At 42.2% G+C, this 22693-nt stretch overlaps 1 protein-coding gene and 1 long non-coding RNA gene across 9 annotated transcripts in view; one reads left to right on the forward strand and one right to left on the reverse strand.

Annotated features, from left to right (window-relative positions):
• Positions 1–6642: 6642 nt before the first annotated feature.
• LOC110567780 (uncharacterized) lies at positions 6643–8797 on the reverse strand. The gene is made up of 2 exons (XR_002478128.2): positions 7940–8797; positions 6643–7096 (listed from the first exon to the last, which is right to left on the reverse strand). It is a non-coding gene; the product is annotated as an uncharacterized LOC110567780 (long non-coding RNA).
• PCDH7 (protocadherin 7) overlaps positions 8038–22693 on the forward strand; it is a 421284-nt gene continuing 406628 nt past the window's right edge. For 2 of the 8 annotated variants that reach the window (XM_064366227.1, XM_064366228.1), the window contains exon 1: positions 8044–12384. In XM_064366227.1, the coding sequence (XP_064222297.1) occupies positions 9211–12384 (3174 nt within the window). In that variant the 5' untranslated portion in view covers positions 8044–9210. Of the gene's footprint in view, positions 12385–18513; positions 20725–22693 lie in introns of those variants that run through there. The other 6 variants (XM_012458232.3, XM_012458223.3, XM_012458207.3 and 3 more) reach the window with 6 other exon arrangements.

The raw sequence follows: 22693 nt of genomic DNA on the forward strand, positions 1-22693 counted from the left end.
TCTTAATAGAGTTCAGGGGAGGTCAGAGGGCACGTCTGGAAAAAACAAATGACTTTAAGGGAAGATAATGGACCTTAGGAAAATAAATGATAGATATAACAGTTTTATGCCAGCATCTGTTTCTCTATCCAGGTGCTACCTTGTGCTGACTTCTTTGCGTCAATGCTAAGACTTGCTCCTCTGTGGTTGTGAAACTCACAGAGAAGGGCTTTATAACAATGGAATTATTTGCAGGAGGCTTTGCTTTTAAAAAGACAGAGTTTAGAAAAAGCCTCTTTATGCAGCTATTGATTCTCAAATGTCTTCAACTCAAAATAGTGCTTTATACACTGTGGCATATTCTGGACCCTTCAACATCAGTAAGAAAGCACATTCTTAGCTTGGAATTTTATGTCTAATAATTGAAAGAGCTTTCTACAAACTAGTTTCTGACTCCATACATTTAAGCCTTGATTCTGCTCTATCACCAACATACACGCAGGAACCTATCACATCACAACCTCTGACACTGCACCTTTGCACCACCATACTGATGAGCTGGCAAAGTGGATGTTGGGAAAATTCTTGGAAGCCATTCTACACTATGATGGCTAGCAACAACTTAACTGTGAGAGAAGGAGAGTGTGAATCCATAAAAATACATTTTAACACATCCAAATTAAATGTATCCCCATGTCAACTTTCCCTTAGCTAGATCCTCAAAATGCCTGTGGTCTCTCTCACACAATTTAAACAAGCAGTGTGGCAAAGAGAAAACCGGAATGAGATAAAGATTTGTTCTTAACCTACCATGGTTAAAATTCTTACTCTTGCAGATATCAAAATCATAACTGTGCAAACACTCCCCCACTCTACCACCACTTCAAGGTCTTGGAAGAGGCTGGTACAAGTGAGGCCCTGAAAGCTCAGGCCTCCTTAGCATCACAGTAAGTCTGCCCAGGAGGGTAATTCTGGAATTGGGAAACAAATGCCAGGATGCCTACAGAGAAGAACTTTCCAGTGGGTCAAGGCAATTTTCATTTATAGACCTTTAGAAAATAACTTATAGGTGAAAATAAAACAGAAACAAGGGCATGGCTTTGGTTTCAGTGATACCTTTTGAAGTTCATGATGTTTTGCTCTTAACCTCTTATATGTTAAATAAATTTGTTTTATTAAAAAAATGCACAATGCTTCTTATCTATTAGATGAAAAATAGAAGCTTTATATTAGATATCACTGAAACAGCAGGGGTAGAGACTATTTCTTCCCTCCAAATAGGCAGACATGATCTAACATCTGGAAAGAGACAAAGAATCACCAAGGAACAGAAAGATCCAGTAAACCTTTCAATACTGAACTTAGGTATATATTGTTGAATAACATATACTGTTACTAATCAGTGCTGTTAGTTTAATAACATATCAAATCACTACATTATACCTAAGTTAGTCAAATTCCACGCTTGTATTTACATCTTTGCAATGGTTTTTTTTTAATCCAATCATTTGCAGAAAATATTTAGAATCAGTTACACAGTCAAACCAAGAAATAAAAAGAACTGTGAAAAACACACACACACATACAAATAATCATTTTTATCTTTCTATCTCACTGTGAGTTAACAATACTTTATAAGAGTCCTGTTCAAAGTGTTAAACTCTATACCAGTCACTAGAAAAAAATATTAACTAAAGTAGGTTTGATAGTGAAAAATCACCAGATACAAATGTGTGTAGCTTTATGAAGAACTTGTCAATGGAGTTGTATTTCTCTCTGTTACTGAATAGCACACCTGTTGTTGTATAGGGATGTATTGCTGAACCCATATTATCTACTTTGACATTCTTCTTAATTCGGCTTTACTTGGATAATTTATTTTAAAAGCTCTGAAATGGACATCGAAAATGTACTACCACTTTCTGCCATCAATGTCAGTCTGAAGTTTCCTGAGTTCTCCAAGTATTAGTCCTAAGTCAGATTCATAACCAGTTTGACTTATACAGAGTTGAGCAATGACTGTATATGTATCAGCCACCCTTATTTCCCAGGGAAGTGAAATTCCCCTTCCACATAGGGGTCACCCAGTTCTAGTTAATGGCCTCATCTAGCCACAAGGGGGCCAAGAGGTACGATTCTACCTTCGGCCCAGAGGCCACAGTTAGAAATACTTGGGGAAAGTTCTCAGTGACTGCTCTGTAAGTATCAGCATCTGTCGTTAGAAAATTCATTGCTGCTGGAGTAGCCAAATTTCTTATATTTTTTACTGTAGAAACATCCCACATTATGTATTTCCTAATTACAGTCAATCAAATTTGTTCGAATAAAGTTTTGTACCACCTGTTATACAGAAGGACCATAAGAAGTGACCTAGATAGGTCAACATAGCCAGAGGCTAAAACTTCTAAAGCTAATTCATAAATTTCAGCCATTCTTGTTATAAGCAAGGTCAATTATTTGGGTATTCAATTTGTACAAGCAATTATAACGAAATTTCTCCCCTAAATCCTTAACATATTATCTAGCTTAGAGGTCATTATTCACAGCAGTATTTGATAGATTCTGCCACAATAGTAAAAATATGCAAATCTCCCAAGTTCATACTGTGAAGGGCATTGATGGATCTGATTTTACCATCAATAGTGAAAGGAGATAGCTTCAGATTTCCCTAAATAATACGATGTACTGCTTTTAACCTATCAAGGGTCTTTTTCCCAGAAGTAATTCAGATTTTATAAAATACTGTGTTCTCCCAACCTAAATTTTTGAAAATGTATGAAAACCAACGTAAAGTTGAAAAAAATTCATAAACTAATGATCTTGTAAATAAAAGACAAATGGAAGTTATACTAACTGACTGGTTCTTTGTATGTGTGTCATAACTTGTAAATCTCTGCTATACTGCATATATTTTGGCATTTAAAACTTTAGAAAATGAAAAAAACCAATAACGGTCAATATGTGCTAAACTTAAAGTGAAAATGATTTATTCTGTGTTATTTTAAAACCTAAAATACTCTATTGAAATCTGAAAACCAGACAGCACGTAAGTTAATAAACATTTAAAATCTATTTTTGAAAGTTTCTTCTCTTTTGTAATAGGTGTTTTCATACTGGCCTTGTGGAAATGTTTATAGTTATCCAGTAGGTAGTATGAATCAACCTATAGCTTAGTTTCTGTGCTTCTTTTAATGATACATTGTAAAATATAGCTTTGCATATGATTTCTTGATTTAAACAGCACAACTTATTCTGTCTTGGCTAGAGACCAATTAAATAACTACTGATGCAAGCAGTTATTACCTGCTTAAAAGGAAATCTGTGGTTTCCTTATTTAAACTGCTGAGTTTTAATGTCTATCAAAAAGGCTGTTATTGCAATGAATAATTTAGTCATTTCAGTCTACTAAACATTTTAATACTACAAGCATGGATTTAAGGCTGAAAAATATCTCTAAAGTTTCTCAGTCTCAAAGATCAGAATTATACTTGGAATAGTTACCCATAGATATGTTTACTCTTTCAAGTAATATATGTTTAAAGGAGAACCGTTTGTAGCAGTTATTTAGAAAAGGAAGACTGGCATATCTAATTTAGCAAAAGTGGTTAGAGAGATGGTTAATCATAGAGGCCTAGAAAACACGTCTACAGATAGAAGACCCTTTTAAAAACGATGAAAGGTCAATGGATTGAGAGATATCCGAGTGTCATTTCCTCTGTTTGTCCCTTGGTGGAGTTCTTGAGTTACTTTCTCCTTTTCTGTCAAACTGCTTTATATTTCTTTACAGAACTGGCTATCATGTTTACTGAATTTAACCTTTTTCTCGTGTTACTGTGAATACAGCGTCTATTATAAATGAAAGTCCCCCCGAGATCATATCTCCAGCACCTACTTTGTATTCTTAACCATAAACTTTTGTTGTAGTTACTTCTCTTACTGTCTTTTCTTGAGGCTTGAACTGCACCAGGGACCCTGAATGCTATTTTTCAGTTCAGCCACTGAAATTTCTTAACGGCAAAACAGGTTTAAGCAAGAGAGGTGAGTATGTAAATTTTAAACAAAAAAACAAAACAAAACCTACCGAATATTTCAAGTTTAGGGTAAGATATTTGGCACAGAAAATGAACTGTTAAAAGTTTTATTGGCCGGGCGCGGTGGCTCAAGCCTGTAATCCCAGCACTTTGGGAGGCCGAGGCGGGTGGATCACGAGGTCAAGAGATCGAGACCATCCTGGTCAACATGGTGAAACCCCGTCTCTACTAATACAAAAAATTAGCTGGGCACAGTGGCGCGTGCCTGTAATCCCAGCTACTCAGGAGGCTGAGGCAGGAGAATTGCCTGAACCCAGGAAGCGGAGATTGCGGTGAGCCGAGATCGCGCCATTGCGCTCCAGCCTGGGTATCAAGAGTGAAACTCCGTCTCAAAAAAAAAAAAAAAAAAAAAAAGTTTTATTAAACGCATATTAGAAAGCTATGGTATTTGTATTTTAATCAATTTCAGTTTTTACATCTTGGTTGCAAAGGGACATTTCCTTTTATTGCTCTTTTTAAAAAAGCCACTAAAGAAAAAACAGCAATCTCCATTTCAACATTCCCTCAAACATTTTGCTTCCTACATGCGATGACGTCCGATGACTGAGCAATTCAACAGGACACTGATCTCATTTTCTCTCTCCAGTTCTGGCCGCCAAAGCAACAGCACCAGCAGCGGCGGCAGCAACCGGCTCTTCAATTTATTGCAGCCGGTTACACTTTCGATCCCATTTCCTTCTGAACCTTTTCCTCTTAGGTTGAGGAGATAAATGCAGCCTCGGGTCTGAGAAGCCGGGCGGGGTTGGTGGGTGGGAGCGAAGCCGGATATCACATTCCCTCGGTGAGGTCTGGTACCCGGGGGGATTAAGTCTCCCGGTTCCATTTAATGAAATTGCTGAGCACTTGTGACACTGGCTCTAAGACTGCGGAAATGGGGCGGGGGTGGGGGAAACTGCTTCTCTCTTCCATTCATCCTCCGCGCCGGCAAGAGGAGAGAGAGTGTCAGCCCCTAGACAGGGGGCGGAAGAGGACTGGGAGCTCCAGCCGCCGCCAGGGCTCCCCGAGGGCTCCTCTCACCTCCCACGTACCCCTACCCCGCCCATTCCGTTTGCTTGCCCAGAACAGCGCTGCTGGGCAAAGCCGCCGCCACTTCTTTGCTCCTCTGGCAGAAAGGTCGGAGCCTGGGACTGATGGGGGTGGGAGCACAGCCAGCAGGCTTCCTGGTCCCCGCAGTCTGTCCTTGCTGCTCTCCATGCAGCACACGTCGGACCCATTTCCCACGCTGGCTGGGCTCCGCGGCGAAGTTGGTAGGAATGAGAGTGAGGAGGGCGGGCTGGAGACTTCCTCCCGCTCGCCAAGAGGAAACCACTCCACTGTGAAGGACGCGCTGCACCTCCCTAGTCATCCGGGAAGAAATGTGCAGCGCGCTGGGGAAAAGCCGCCCACTCCTTCTCGCCCCCCTCAAGTGTGCGCCTGGAGAGTGCGCGCCAGAGCCGCGGGCAAATAAATGCTTGGAGATGCGGAGAGGCTTATTCAAGTTTATGGTCTGGAGAGGGAAGAGGGAGTGCGCAGCGTTTCTGCCCACGCGGCTGCCTGAAGTTTACAAAATCTTAGTAAGGCGGCGAGGGGAGTGAGTGCACTGCACCATATTGCCGCGCAGCGGAATGCAAGGCGCACCGCCGCGGAATGGAGACGGCTTCTCCCTTTTGCCTCGAACCTGGGAAACAGGGGGACCAGAGTCGGAGGCTTGGAGGGAGGCAGGCGTTCGGATAAACCCGAGTTCTTGCCCAATGTAAGAGAGATTTAGCTTTTCTGCCACTTAGTCAGCCGCGAAGGCGCTGCGGAGCCCACCCCCGCCCCCGACTCAAGACTGCGGTGGTGCGCACTGAGCCTGCGCGCGGGGCTTTTCTCGCTGATGCTGCAGATACAGCGCTGAGAGGCTCGGGTGCCAGCCGAGGGAGGGTTAGCGGGAAGGCCGGGTTCCCTGCCCTGGCCTCGGAGGAGGAGCCACCACCCCCGGAGTGATGCTGCTTTCACAGACTGGAAAATACTCGCCAACTCCCTGGCACACACTTACACACACTTCCATTCTCCGCGCTTCTACGATCCCCCGTAGGGAAAGCTTGGAAATCTCTGCCGCCTCTCCCTCCCCATTCCTGTTCCTGCGCCCGCCCAAACAACTGTGCGCTACATCTGCTCCTTGACTTTATTGTTGTTTGTCTTGTTTAAATAATTCTGTCTTCTCACCCAGGTCTCGTAAAGAATACTCGCACTGGACAGATTTTTTTTTTTTAACCAGCTTTACATTTTTCTTTAAGGGGAGGCCCTTAAATGCTTATAGATACGTCAGGTGAGCTGAAGACTAACCAAATCCCAGAAGCAACCCTTTCTCTCTTTTGAGACGGTAAAAATTCTCCCCAAAAACCTTCAGTCCATCTCAATCCTGTCAACCCAGCCTGGCCCCTTCATTTACAGCCACTGAAATAAATGAGTAAATGGCTCAGTTCAGAAAACAGACCTTAGATCTGAAGAGGGCGGCTGCGGTGGTCGTAACTGAAAATTGGGGAAGCCTCCTGTGAGGAAATAGTGGTACAAAGTCAAAAGGAGAGATAGGGAACTGGGGACACTTCGGTACACAAAAGTTGCCATTAAAGTTTATTTCCCTTTTATCCAGATAGGTGACGCTACACTTTGCCAGTTACTAAAGGCTGCAGGTTTCTGCTCAGAAAATAATATCGAGGTTTCCAACATGTGTTTATTCCCCAGGCGCGAGCACACACGGTCTACCCCCCATAAGCAACCACGAGGACAGGAATGTCAGGCATTTAAATAAGGACAGGCATCCTTCTCCCTCCACCCCCTCTCCCCCAGCAACCATCCAAAGTCTGAGCTCCCAAAAAAGGATCTTTCTCCCGCTCTCTGGAGTTTGATGTTCTCTCTTCACAACTGCAGCCCATCTTGATTTTTCAGAACAGAGTGGCTTCTTTCTGAGCTGTCGTGAGTTCCCCAAGACCCCGATAACCAGGTCCTAACCAAGATGCTAAATCGCGAACCGTAGACACTCTCCGGGGGAAGGAGAACGTCATCTGAGGGGGTGAGAGAAGGAGAAACCCATCCTGACACCAGCTCCAAAAGCTCTCACGCGTGAACTGAGCATTAGTCAAGGGAAGAGGAAATTTACCAGCCCGAGGGAGGGAAAACAAGTACCCCAGAGAAGAAGACCGCTGTACTCGCTGGAGGAGGGGGTTGGGGGTTGGGGGCGGAATGGACTTTGGCTTAAAGAGGACTGGCTCAGATTGGGCACACTTTGAGCGGCCCCTGGAGCTGAGGCTGGGCATTCCCGAGCTCGGCGGCGGGGTTACGCTCCCTCCCGCCTCCTTACCCCAGGCCCTCCTCCCTCGCACTCTCCCAGTGTGTAGTTTCGGCGGCTCCGCTGCTACTGCCGCCGCCGCTGCAGCAGCAGCAGCGTCAGGGACAAGCCAGAGCCCGGAGCGAGCGAGCTCCCAGCAGCAACTGCCACTTTAGGCAACTTGCGGGTTTCCTGCTCGCGGGTAGCGAACGGGAGCTTCCCACTTGCGGTTCAGTGTCTCCGAGTCGCTGCAGCCCGAGGGGCGGCGGGAGCGCCCGCACCAGACTCTCTCAGACGCGAAAAGGGACGAGACAACTGCGGAATTCACCAGCCGTGCCAGGACACTCCGAGGCCACAACCAACTGGCACTTTTTCTCCCCTTGGCAAACTAGATTTTTTTTTTAAGCTACTTGGCAGCTGGCTCTGACTCCACCTCCCCCTCCACCCCCGCCCCAAAGCTTTTGGCTTTTCTTCGGAAACCCAGACAGAATTGGGCATCTTTGTTAATTGCCATTGGGGACGCCCGGCCGGGCGCTTTCTCCGGCTAACGTCGCCTGTGCTCGGAGCCCGGTTTGCTCACCTTTGAACTGCAAAGGGATCAAGTTCAGTTCGAGTTCCCTGCATTGGGAGTAAGAGGAAGGAGAGAGAGCGTGCAGGAGAGCGAGTGGGAGAGGGGGTAAGGGGAAAGGAGAGGAGGGAGGAGAGAGAGGAGGGAGGAGAGAGAAAGGGAGGGAGGGAGGGGAGGGATCGAGAGAGAGCGGGGAGAGAGAGAGGCTGCAATCTCCTCCCTGAATCGCGCACAGCGCTGCAGATCCCAGTGCTCCGACATGCGGGCCGAATGCAGGTGAGAAAAGGCACGGACTCTGCGGCTGCGAACCCAAACTTGGGCACCGCACGGTGCGCACGGTTCAAGCCTTCGCCCCCGCGGGCGAAAGGCTGCTGCGGTTTCAGGCGGTGGCTTCGTGACTAATGACCTTGCGCAGAGTTGTTAAGAAAAAAGAGAAACCCGCGCTCTCCGGGGTGAGGAGAGACTGACTCTCTGGGCGTCTCTGAAGATGGCTCGAGCTTCTCTTTGGCGCGCCGGGGGAACCCGGACGCGGACCGCGCTGTGACGCGAGTAGTCTCCACTGCATCGTGCTCGGAGCGACGTGCCGGGGGATTTTTCATTCTTGATCTGTTGACTAGCTCCCCCGCTGCCTGAGCAGAGTCGGAGTTGAGACTGGCTTGTTGCTGGCCCCAGCGCCTGGTGCAGGAAGCGACTCACGTTTGCCTGGGCGGCCAGAGCCGGAGCGGAGCCTGGGTTTGGAGTGAGCGCCTGGAACGTGAATCGGACTCAACTCGAGTAGCAGCAGCAAAGACCAGCGGGCTGGCAGGCGGGGGAGGCTGCAGGCTCGTTCCCCACCTCTTCCCAGCCCCACTGCCCGTCTGCCGGAGTGGTTCCGGCCCCTTCCGACCGAGCGGGGACTGGAGCCGGGGATTCTCCGCCCGCTGCGGGGATGACTCTGGGTGGGGGGGCCGCTGAACCCGCGGCGCGCAGTGTCCCGTGAACTGTGAGTACTGCGACTGAACGGCGGCCGGCGAGAGGGCGATTAGCACCCATTGCATGAATTATGAAACAATAACTTTCGGAAGAAGCAGGAGGAAAATAAAGAAGCATCTATCGCTGCCCTCCCATCCCCATCCCCGGCCGACTCTCCACGCCGCTTCTGCCCCCTCCCTCCCCTCCCTCTCGCTCCTTCCTTTCCGGGAGAGGGGAGAGGACTGGGGGGAGGGCAGGCAGCCGGCCCCGGAGGAGGGGGGCGCCGAGGGGGCTGTGGTTAGAAGGAGCAGTAGCAGCAGCAGCAGGAGAAGATGCTGAGGATGCGGACCACGGGATGGACGCGCGGCTGGTGCTTGGGCTGCTGCCTCCTCCTGCCGCTCTCGCTCAGCCTGGCGGCCGCCAAGCAGCTCCTCCGGTACCGGCTGGCCGAGGAGGGCCCCGCCGACGTCCGTATCGGCAACGTGGCTTCGGACCTGGGCATCGTGACGGGATCGGGTGAGGTGACTTTCAGCCTGGAGTCCGGTTCCGAGTACCTGAAGATCGACAATCTCACGGGCGAGCTGAGCACGAGCGAGCGGCGCATCGACCGCGAGAAGCTGCCTCAGTGTCAGATGATCTTCGACGAGAACGAGTGCTTCCTGGACTTCGAGGTGTCGGTGATCGGGCCCTCGCAGAGCTGGGTGGACCTGTTCGAGGGTCGGGTCATCGTGCTGGACATCAACGACAACACGCCCACCTTCCCGTCGCCAGTGCTCACGCTCACGGTGGAGGAGAACCGGCCGGTGGGCACGCTCTACCTGCTGCCCACCGCCACCGACCGAGACTTCGGCCGCAACGGCATCGAGCGCTACGAGCTGCTCCAGGAACCCGGAGGCGGCGGCAGTGAGGGCCGGCGCGCCGGGGCGGCCGACAGCGCCCCCTACCCCGGGGGCGGCGGGAACGGCGCGAGCGGCGGCGGCTCCGGAGGCTCCAAGCGGCGGCCGGACGCGCCAGAGGGCGGCGGCGGCGGCGGCACCAACCCCGGCGGCCGCAGCAGCGTGTTCGAGCTGCAGGTGGCGGACACCCCGGACGGCGAGAAGCAGCCGCAGCTGATCGTGAAGGGGGCGCTGGACCGCGAGCAGCGCGACTCCTATGAGCTGACCCTGCGGGTGCGCGACGGCGGCGACCCGCCTCGCTCCTCGCAGGCCATCCTGAGGGTCCTCATCACTGACGTGAACGACAACAGCCCCCGCTTCGAGAAGAGCGTGTACGAGGCCGACTTGGCAGAGAACAGCACCCCGGGGACCCCCATCCTGCAACTGCGCGCAGCCGACTTGGACGTGGGGGTCAACGGGCAGATCGAGTACGTGTTCGGGGCGGCCACGGAGTCGGTGAGGCGGCTGCTGCGGCTGGACGAGACGTCGGGCTGGCTCAGCGTCCTGCACCGCATCGACCGCGAGGAGGTAAACCAGCTGCGCTTCACGGTCATGGCCCGCGACCGCGGGCAGCCCCCCAAGACCGACAAGGCCACCGTGGTCCTCAACATCAAGGACGAGAACGACAACGTACCGTCCATTGAAATCCGCAAGATCGGGCGCATCCCCCTCAAGGACGGGGTGGCCAACGTGGCCGAGGACGTGCTGGTCGACACCCCCATAGCACTGGTGCAGGTGTCCGACCGAGACCAAGGCGAGAACGGGGTGGTCACCTGCACCGTGGTGGGCGACGTGCCCTTCCAGCTCAAGCCGGCCAGCGACACCGAGGGTGACCAGAACAAGAAGAAGTACTTCTTGCACACCTCGACCCCTCTGGACTATGAGACCACCCGGGAGTTCAACGTGGTCATCGTGGCGGTGGACTCAGGCAGCCCCAGCCTCTCTAGCAACAACTCCCTGATCGTCAAGGTGGGAGACACCAACGACAACCCGCCCGTGTTCGGCCAGTCGGTGGTGGAGGTTTACTTCCCTGAGAACAACATCCCGGGCGAGAGAGTGGCCACGGTGCTGGCGACAGACGCAGACAGCGGAAAGAACGCCGAGATCGCCTACTCGCTGGACTCCACTGTGATGGGGATCTTTGCCATCGATCCCGATTCTGGGGACATCCTGGTCAATACGGTGCTGGACCGCGAGCAGACTGACAGGTATGAGTTTAAAGTTAACGCCAAAGACAAAGGCATTCCCGTGCTGCAGGGCAGCACCACAGTGATTGTGCAGGTGGCTGATAAGAATGACAATGACCCTAAGTTTATGCAGGACGTCTTCACCTTTTATGTGAAAGAAAACTTGCAGCCCAACAGTCCTGTGGGGATGGTCACCGTGATGGATGCTGACAAGGGGCGGAATGCAGAGATGAGCCTGTATATAGAGGAGAACAATAACATTTTTTCTATTGAAAATGACACGGGGACCATTTACTCCACAATGTCTTTTGACCGGGAACATCAGACCACATACACTTTCAGAGTCAAGGCTGTGGACGGGGGAGATCCTCCCAGATCTGCCACAGCCACAGTCTCGCTTTTTGTGATGGATGAAAATGACAATGCTCCCACAGTTACCCTTCCCAGAAACATTTCCTACACTTTACTGCCACCTTCAAGTAATGTCAGGACAGTAGTAGCTACAGTGTTGGCAACAGACAGTGATGATGGCATCAATGCAGACCTGAACTACAGCATTGTGGGAGGGAATCCCTTCAAGCTGTTTGAGATTGATCCCACTAGTGGTGTGGTTTCCTTAGTGGGAAAACTCACCCAAAAGCATTATGGCTTGCACAGGTTGGTGGTGCAAGTGAATGACAGTGGGCAGCCTTCCCAGTCCACCACGACTCTGGTGCATGTGTTTGTCAATGAAAGTGTTTCTAATGCAACTGTGATTGACTCCCAGATAGCTAGAAGTTTGCACACTCCACTCACCCAGGATATAGCTGGTGATCCAAGCTATGAAATTAGCAAACAGAGACTCAGTATTGTCATTGGCGTGGTTGCTGGCATTATGACAGTGATTCTAATCATCTTAATTGTAGTGATGGCAAGGTACTGCAGGTCCAAAAATAAAAATGGCTATGAAGCCGGCAAAAAAGATCACGAAGACTTTTTTACACCGCAACAGCATGACAAATCTAAAAAGCCTAAAAAGGACAAGAAAAACAAAAAATCTAAGCAGCCTCTCTACAGCAGCATTGTCACTGTAGAGGCTTCTAAACCAAATGGACAGAGGTATGATAGTGTCAATGAGAAGCTGTCAGACAGCCCAAGCATGGGGCGATACAGATCTGTTAATGGTGGGCCTGGCAGTCCCGACCTGGCAAGGCATTACAAATCTAGTTCCCCATTGCCTACTGTCCAGCTTCATCCCCAGTCACCAACTGCAGGAAAAAAACACCAGGCCGTACAAGATCTACCACCAGCCAACACATTTGTGGGAGCAGGAGACAACATTTCAATTGGATCAGATCACTGCTCTGAGTACAGCTGTCAAACCAATAACAAGTACAGCAAACAGGTAAGATGCATCCCAAATGTATTTAAATATCCAAGGGAGGGCTAGTAACTTTGAGACAGATTATCTTCGGTAAAGTTTTGTCTTTTCGTTTCTAAAATTATTATTAAAATTTTAACAGTAGAAACTTAATGTTAATTTATGCACCATTAATTTAGCAAAGCCATCCACAAGAGGTGTACCACTGTATTTTGCAAGTTTAGACTTAAGGTTCAGTAAATTACTGAAGGAACTGTTCAAAGTAGGCAGTGTTTTGCACTTCTTTTTGTACTCAACATCCCTAATTCATTCTACTTTTTTTTTGTTTCCAGAATAAATATGTATATATTGTTTAGATGGTTAGTTTTCACCTGACATTATTTTCTTTTACGGCAACTAAGTGGATAATTGCATCCAGAGCAAAAGTTTCTAAAGTTACTACTGGTGTCTATGCAAATTGGATACCATAAAAGTTTTAGCTATGTTATTTATAATGCAGGATTTTACAGATAAGCAGATGCTGATTCATGCAAATGTAGTACTAAGTCTGAGATATTGAAATACCACTTTGATGAAAACGCTGGTTTAAAAATATTTACTGATATGCAAATGTCATGTAGAACTCTACTTTCAATATTTTATATCCATTACAATTGATATCTATAACAATTAGTGATCTATAATGATATGCAAATACAATTTGCATTCTTCCTGTTTGGTATTATAAGTTTGTAAACAAAAATACATTGCATGAGCCATTTATTATTTAAGCCACGTAATGAAAGTATTCATGATCGATATACTGTGTGCAAGACTATTTTGGCATGTGTTATGATATATTGAGAATATAAAGATTATGTGATGAAATTGTTTCTCAGTGACAAAATATCTGACATAATTGTTTCTCAGTGAAATGTAGAAACAGTAAAATATACATATATTCTGAGGTGGAACTTAAGCAAAAATGAAATTTATGTTTGAAAGTTTTCCTTGTGTGATACACAATCCTCAGAAAGTTTACTTTGTATATCCACCAAAGTTTGCCCCACAGCAAATAAGACCTTTTGGTAAGGGCTGTGTCTCATGCTACAGCAACCTCAGATAATAAATCATTACGCATTTCTTACTGTCAGAACCCATCTCAAGAAACACAGTTATGACTGTCAATCTAGTTTCTATTAAATATGCTTTGTGTGTGGAATGTGGAATCTGAGAAGAATTGAGGCAAAGGAAAATGTTATTTTATAGCTTTATTAACGATGTTACAGAAAGAGGTATTAATTCTTTATTGCTTTTATGATTATTGAAATTAGTTTTTTAAATAAACATTTTCTATATATATTACCTTACTGTAGCTGTTTGGATGAGGAGAAACAGTATTAATATGCATTATATCTAATAAATGCAATCTAAGAAAACACTGGTTTGAACTACATTTGCATTAAATGGCTTTGAAAATACGTCCTTTGATATATGTGCATTTAAATTATTTATTTATTTTAAATCAACATTTTACATAATTGAGTGTTTATGTCTGTTGTATTATTGCATTACCTGGAGTTAGAAGCTTATTTTTGTATTGTTGTGGTGCTTTTATCAGTTTTGTAAACAAGGAAGATTCTAGCTAAAACGGTAGCACTTTTTACAGATTATTTATAAACACCTGAAAATAAATTGAGATTAGACATTTCTCTAGAAAATAGCAACAGGTAATGCAAAGGAGTGTGAAGAGATCTGTCTGCAGAATATTTATATCTCAGTTTTTATCCTAATGGTACTTCTGTCCTGTGGCCAGGGTAGCATTTGCATTCTCAATTGTGTAATCTTCTGCTTTTGAGTGGACATATCAAGTGACACTTTTATAGATATTTTATGCAAACACTTTATATGCTCTGTGCTGTCACTTAAGCTTCATTTGCTCATCAGATGAGGTTAGCTCTATATTCTTGAATATTTAAAACAGCTAATATCAAGACTGTTGGCATCCTGTTTAAAAGGCAAAGCGATATGCTTATAAATAAACTAATATAGGGTGTTAGCCTCTTAACTGAGCAAAGAAGTCCATATTCCAAGAGAAAACCCTCAAAGCAATTGGAATGAATCACACAGTTTGCCAAAAGTGACTTTGAAAAACTTTTCTGTCATTAGGTATTCGAAGGAAGTATACAGTTTTAACCACAAGTAAACAGCTGACCTAAAATGAAATAAAAGCAAATGAAACACATTCCCCTTAATGTAATTAGTAATAGTAAGTGATATGTTTCCTCGCCTCAATATTGCTGTCAAGGGACAAGGGATCATTTACAAAGGTACAGTCTGTTTTGACGTCTGACATAAATAGGATCCTTTTTGTTCTGCTTTTGTTTCTGTCATAAGTAGGTAATTTCCTATTTTTATTTTAAATATATGACATTTAATCTTTACAGAACTGCCCAAACATAGTTTCTTTGATTAAACATATTTCTTGGATTTCTCTGATGTTAAAAAGGAAAAAAAATAGAATTCAGTGTTTCTCTGTAATTTCGTTCTTTTGATAAATGAATTTATCTAAGGTAAAACTTGACTGTTGTAGTCTTTCAATTCCATACAGCAGGGTCTAATTTAAAGATTGAGATTTCATTGTACATAAAGCCTTCATTTTATTTATAGTTTTCCTGAATTGCCTTATTGCAGTTTTTTATTTGTGAAAAAAATTAAAGTGATGTTTCTTAGAGTGTTCTTCATGAGAATTAGATTTTAAAGTGTTGTACCTAAGTCCTGTTGTTTTCATTATAGTAGATTAAGCAGCTTTGTAGAAATACAAGTTTGTAAATAATATTCTCCCTTACCCTCTTCCTTTTTGTTTTGTGTACGTGGACTCGAGAGACATTCAAATCAAGCTTCTATAGTTACTCTTTGGCAGACTCTAGGAAATTTGTAGAGTTGCTGGAATTATTTCCGAAATTCACACTTTAGAAAAGCTAACTGATGATGTAGCCCAAGTTTTCATAGCTCATACCTTTGCAATTCAAACAAAAGCCTTTGCTCTAAACTAAATAATGTATTTAGTTGAGTAAAATGTGGATCATTGACAGCATTATTGAGATGAAATCTCCACTTTTCTGTTTCATTCTTCATTTGCTGGGGAAACCTGGTCTTGGTGGTTGTTAAACTTTTGTGAACTAAAAGTACAACTGTGCTTTTGATTCATAACAGAAAGGCAAATGCATTCTATTTTTCAGTTTATTTTTAGTCTTCAGTATTTTACTATGTGCTGAGCATTTTTCTATTCTCTTTTAAAAATAATATAATCCCCCAAAACAGTAATAGTGTGAAAAGTACAGTTACTATTTTGCTTATTATTCTTGAATTCTATTGAGCTTATTCTTGATATGCTGTTATTTAGATAATGCACTTACAAGTAAAAATTTTACTGTATTTAGTAAATGGAAAGTAAGGTAATTTATTTTTGGCAAGAACTTAGCATTAATAAACATCCATTTTAAAATCCATTTGCAATTGATCCTGAAATACAAAACGTTACGTTAACTTCAGTGACAGTTTCAGTTTGTCTTCATAATGTTCTTTTTAATTGATCAAATTTTGTTCAATATATTCATTGTATACTTAGTGAAAAAATGTGGCAGAACTTATTTTTTTAATTGCTTTGATTTTGGAAGCACATGGATGACTTGCCATTATCTATTAAGCAATCTATGTTATATATATATATATATATATATACACACACACACACACACACACATAACACATATACAGAGAGAGAGAGAGAGAGAGAGAGAGAGTGGAAATGCATCTACATAGTGATGCCAACCATAGCTTCCAGTTCTCACTCTATAAACATAATTTTTACAATGTGTTTCTTCTGTCTATAACCAAGGATGTTTTCATAAGGCACAAAGAATCTACATATGGTGAAATTTCTATTACATTTGGCCTGACATCATAGGCAAGAGACTAATAGCTGGTGGAAGTTAGGCTGTGTCTTTAGTCATCTAGTAAAGCAACATTATCTGGATCTCCGGATGTCTATGAAATAAGGAAAAGGTCATCCATTGATTTGATCTGCAATGAATATGCAAATGTATATAGAAGTTCACATATGACTATTTGAACCTTATCCAAAACTTATCCTAAACCAATTCATGACTTAGATATAAGACCACAAAGTCAGTTTAAAGATTTTAATAAATCATCTAGTATAATAAGTATAGCAAATCATTTTTTCTTATCTTTCTATCTTTAAGTATTTACATATCTTGTGAAAAAGTTTGAACGTGGTTTATATATATATATATATATATTTGTGTATACCATTTATGGTCCTATTAGTGTTGTATTTAGTCATGATGTTTATAGATTAATAAGTGAAAAATATCTGACCTTAAACATGCATAATGTTGAAATAAATATATACTGTAATCAACAGCTTAATGATTGTACCTAAAATCATTATCATCATCACATTTAAGAATTACAAGGTGTGGACAAATAGTCCCCTCATTTTAACAAGAAGAGAATGAGGCTCCAGCATGAAACAGTGACTTGATTGGGATTACTGAATTATCAGGGATATAATGTGGACCAGAGCCCAAGTCATGGAACGTAGTGTCCAGTATTCTTATTTATCTTATACGACGTGTAGGGGAAAAAAACCGAATTTCTATAACTTTCTCTATATATATTTCAATTGCAATAGCAATGTGCTGAGATTTCCTTACTTATTTATGGCTATATATTTGGCTATGAAGATTGACATCTTTACAATAGACTATAATTCTGCTTTAGGCTCCAGTTCTTCTGTGTAAAATTATCTGGGAAAATATAATTCAAATTTTACAGAATTTTAAAAGAAGTTAATAATTCTTTTCCCTCATGTAGGATTGTAATTGATAACATACAGTAAAGCATCTTAATATGGTTGAGAACATATATTTTGTTGACAGAATTTTTAATATTAGAAGAACAATGATTACAGACATAAGTTCCTGTCTAGCATTTAGTATATTTCAATAAAAATGTATTTAAATAGAAAAGAATTAAAACATCTTATACAGGATGTATGAACCTTTCTATACATTCTGATTATAATCATCTTTTACCTTTTTCCATCAGTATTGATAATTACTTCAGGTTTCTGGGCTTATTTGCATTTTATCAACTTTGCACGTACGTTTTATTTTAGTAGCATCCTTAACACACAGTCATGCACGAACATTTCATCTTAATTTGTTTTCTAGCAAGTTTTTAGAAGAATGCAACATTTTGTTAGTTTTCAGTTGGATTGCTTCCTTGTTAGGCAGTTAGCCAATCCAGTGTATTTGATTCTAAATTTACACAGTGATGAAATATAAGTTGTTGAATCTATTAATTTTAAAAATAAAATCTGAACTATTTTAAAACTAAATATCATATGACAAAGCCATTACTTCATCATAACAATATACTCTATTAGGCATTTCACATCTTTTCTTTCCTGGGACAGGGTGGCGGTAGACTTACGTACGAAATTTAGTATAATTATATACAGTATCTTAAATATATATAACCAATTTTGTTTAGAATAGTTATGTATAGAGTATGTAATCAATTTCTAAACTATGGCAAGGTTTCCCATTCATTTATTTACTATGACTCTGTAGAAATAGTAAGAGCTCTTCCCATATATCTAGAGTAAGCTTTGCTTTTCTTAGTTTTTGTAAAAAAACCCTTAGAATTTTTTCTAAAGCAGTGACTGTTTTGCAATACATTACACAGCGCTTTATTTAGCATTAGTGTTGTGGGAGAAATCACATTCTAAGAAGAATTGAGCTGAAACCACTAAAGCTAATCTTAATTATCACTTCTGGTGAATTAATGTTTTAAAGGCGGAATAAAGGTTTATTTTCAGGAATGTAGTGATGTTTGTATTGAACTCTAATGCTGTGTACAAACAAAAAGCTATTAAACTCCAAAGTAGGATTCCTCTGACACGTTAACTTCCCCCACCCCTAAGCGTCTTTATTATTTACAAATACAAAATTTGCATTAAATATTTTCTCTGCTCCTAAATCTCTACTATTGCTTTCCAATTGGGTATAGGACATTGAGGAAAATTTCTTCATCAATTTTTTTTTTTTTTACCTGCATAAATCTTTATTTTCCTTTTTTCAGATGCGTCTACATCCATACATTACTGTGTTTGGCTGAATTCCACTCTAATATGATGCTCCATTATGCACCATACTGTGATGACCTTGCTACTTGGAAACCTGCTGGAGCCTGCCCTTGGCCGTGGGGTGTCAGCCAATCACTGCTTGTTCCACTTGTTGTACCTTTTATTTTTGAGTCTTCTTCTTTCTCATATAAGGAAAAATAGTATGAAAATAAAATCAATGTATGAAACAGTATTAATGCAGAAACGTGCTACTAATGGATGTCTGAGTCACCAGGTGTTCCATTCTTAAAGAGGTGGTTAGCACCTATTAGACTTAATAGTGACGTCTTTAAAAAAAATCCAAAAGCATATTTCAACAGTAAGTTTGAGACTTTATGTGAACAAAGGGAAACTCAGTCTCTTAGTCTTTGTCTTTAATACATTAAATACTGATTTTGAATAAAAATCTAAATTGATCAATATTTTTATGTACCATATGATCACAGGCCAGTCAGATAATTCTGTTAGAGTGAAGGATAATACCTTTTGCTTATTCTGTGCCTGTATTTGTAAATGCCATTTTGTGTGTGTGTGTGTGTGTGTGTGTGTGTTTCCATATATATATATATATATGTATGTATGTATGCAAAGGTATACATATATATGCAAGAATTTTGAGCAATATTTATAAAAATATTGTCTGTGAAACAAATTTGAGAAATTAATGTTTATTTTTATCGTGGGCATTGTAATGGATTTTTTCTTAATCCTGAAATAGTGACCAAAATATGTATATAATTTTTGAATTTTTTCTTTAATTCTTTAAGAAAATTTAGAACTTTTCACTTCGATTTGCTAAAGTCACTGTAGTCACATTCTGAAGGAATATGTGGCTTACAATTTTTTTATTGACTACATTTGTCAGAAGTCCATATTTATTAAACATCCTGTTTGATGTCAGATGACATAAACTCAAGCAGCTTCTAAGAGTTCAGCATGTTACATATTGTTGAGAGAGTAAGTGACTGAATTTTAGATGTATAAGTGATATTACAGGTAGGTCAGGAAGTCCTCTGGAGGGCCCCTCTACCTCTGTATGTTTGTATGTTTATGTCTTTATTTGTTATGTTGTATGTGTTTATGAGCCCAGGAAATAGTGTTCCATATGTAAAGTTTAATAATTTTATAATACATTTACCACACTGTCTGCCCTATTAAAATTTTCTACAAATTTTGGAACTAAGAATGCCAAATTGTCAAGATTTTTTGGTGAATCACTCTCAAGATAGGAACTGTTTAAGAAAAATAAATAAATATTGGAAGGACATTAAAGTGTGAAGTGATAGGAAATGCACTCTAACCCCTGTGAATCTCTAATGTATGCCTGAGGATTTTTATTTTGTAAGCTGTCTATTTAATCTTGCAAAAGGGGAATTTTCAGAAACATCATTGTGAGTAAAGTAAGATTTCTGTATAAAACTTAATTATCCTCAACCTCTCATTGTGTTTTGAACACAAGGACTAGTGTAAGAAACGGATGAAAAGTACCTTTACCAATCTCTGCTTTTTGGAAATGCTCGTTTTCCTCATTCCAAGTAGTAAACGTCACTAGACATACTTCAGATGTAAATCCTGTAACAAGTCACATCAACTCAAAAACAAATTATAGAAGAAATGAAGTCCAGAAATTGGGGTTAATTTAATATGCAATCACAAAGAAGTGATATTTATGAATACCTTCACAAAGAAGAACATCGTAAGTTAGCATTTTCTAAACAGGTCGCAACACACTCTTGAGGCATGAATCAATTTATTGAGTCTTTACCACAATTAGAAAAGTATGAAATGAAATAGAAAAATTCAGAGTACATCACCCATAGTAAGAGTAATTATTGTCTTGTGCAATTTTTGTTTCAGCTGTGTTTGTGTGGAGGTGTGTGTTTATGATCTTGGCTGCTATGTAAAAAACATATCTTATTGTGAAAGCAGTCGAGAAGGTTTGAGAACCTGCACTCTGGACTGGGGTGGGAAGTTACGGCTATTTGAAAAATATAGTAAATCAAAGCAAAAAAAAATGCTAACACTCTCAAGGATTTTGGTGTACTATTAAGCTGAATCTGAATGATCAATAGCATGCTTATATTACAGCAACATTTATCAACAGCAAAAAGCTTTTGAGAAGTCTGTTATCGTTCCTCTACTATTCTTACGATTAAAAAAAAAATCTTCAGGGCCGGGCGCGGTGGCTCAAGCCTGTAATCCCAGCACTTTGGGAGGCCGAGGCGGGTGGATCACGAGGTCAAGAGATCGAGACCATCCTGGTCGACATGGTGAAACCCCGTCTCTACTAATACAAAAAATTAGCTGGGCACGGTGGCGCGTGCCTGTAATCCCAGCTACTCAGGAGGCTGAGGCAGGAGAATTGCCTGAACCCAGGAGGCGGAGGTTGCGGTGAGCCGAGATCGCGCCATTGCACTCCAGCCTGGGTATCAAGAGCGAAACTCCGTCTCAAAAAAAAAAAAAAAAAAAAAAAAAATCTTCGAACACGTGCCATTGGTTCAGTGACCAGATACAGACTCCCCAGTCCCCATTCCCCAGTCCCTTACCACACCCAGCGCCACCCCAAGTGCCCCCTCACCTAGTTGTTGCTATCGAATTCAGGCCTCTAGGTCAGTCTCCTTTGTAATTACTAGAACTTTGTATTTACGAAGGTGCCTGTGGACAGCGGACAGATGAAGAGAGAAAAAACCACATATTACCTTATATATTTTAGCATATGGATATTTTAATTTTATTTTAAGCTAGAAGACAATAATTCTCCATTTCAAAATCTGAGAAGGAATGTGAGATGCTAGAGACTGGTCTAGTTTAGAGTAGTTCATCCTTTGCATGAAGTTTTTTCCTTTATCTATCAGTACTGGTCCTGGTATTAAAAGAATAATAAGATAAAGCCTTTGCCATCATGGAATTAATATGTTATAAAGATGATAACAGAGCAGAAAAATGATAGTTTATTTTATTTAGAAATTTTATTTAATTTTTTTAAGAGAAAAGTGTCTCATTATGTTGCCCAGGTTGGATTCGAACCCCTGGCAGACGGGAATCCTTTTCCCTCAGCCTCCACGTAGCTGGGAGTACAGGTGTCCACCACAGCGGGCAGAAAAATGAGAGTTTATGTTTGTATCATGCTGCTTAAGCTTCAAAGCACTGAATGCATGTTTGCTTATTTGTACCTTAGAACAAGCTGTGAGGAAGAGCACCATTATTCTGAGGTGAGGATACTGAAGTAATGAACAGCTTTTTCACGACTCTGTTGGAATTAGTTTCCTAACCTTATAAAGTCTGTGAAAAAAATATTCAGTTAGAATTCAAGAGTACTGAAAACATTTGAGGGAAGCTTGGAAATGTGTGTTTTGGAATGTAGAAGAATTCCTTAAAACAGGCCCAGTTTTTCAAACATTTTGAGTCACAAAAAATGCTTTCAGGTATAATCTGGAGATCCAATTATTTGACTAGACTTATAAGCTACAGCTCCATATGTGATTAAAAAACAAAACCATCAGGAATTAGGCAGATCACTTTAATAACCCTAACTTTATTTTTTAGGTTATTCTTTAAAAAACCTACCGAAGTCCTTTTGGGAGCAATTCCACAGTTGGAAATAGCTCTCTGGGAATAATTTTCTATCTGCAGCTTTGCAAAACACTTTTCTTTGATGTGCGCGATTTTTTTTAATCCATTCATTTTCTAGAACATGTATTGATTTTCTATATCTTTTTTTGTTTTTGTTTTTGAGATGGAGTCTGGCTCTGTCACCCAGGCTGGAGTGCAGTGGCGTGATCTCGGCCCACTGCAACCTCCGCCTCCCAGCTTCAAGCATTTCTCCTGCCTCAGCCTCCCAAGTAGCTGGGATTACAGGTGCCCACCACCATGCCCGGCGAATTTGTTTGCATTTTTAGTAGAAATGGTGTTTCAACATGTTGGTCAGTCTGGTCTCAAACTCCCGACCTCCAATGATCCATCCAACCTCAGCCTCCTAAAGTTCTGGGATTACAGCGTGTGCCACCACACCCAGCCATGATTTTCTGTGTCTTTAATACACACTGCAAGGCTTTGGATTGGAGATACAGCACAACTAGAATAAGTTCCCTGTCTTCATACATAGGACAATGAAAAAATAATACATAGGAGGCAAGA

The sequence above is a fragment of the Aotus nancymaae genome, unplaced genomic scaffold (assembly GCF_030222135.1).
Source record: "Aotus nancymaae isolate 86718 unplaced genomic scaffold, 86718_ANA_hifiasm-v0.15.2.pri h1tg000006l, whole genome shotgun sequence".
NCBI lineage: Eukaryota > Metazoa > Chordata > Mammalia > Primates > Aotidae > Aotus > Aotus nancymaae.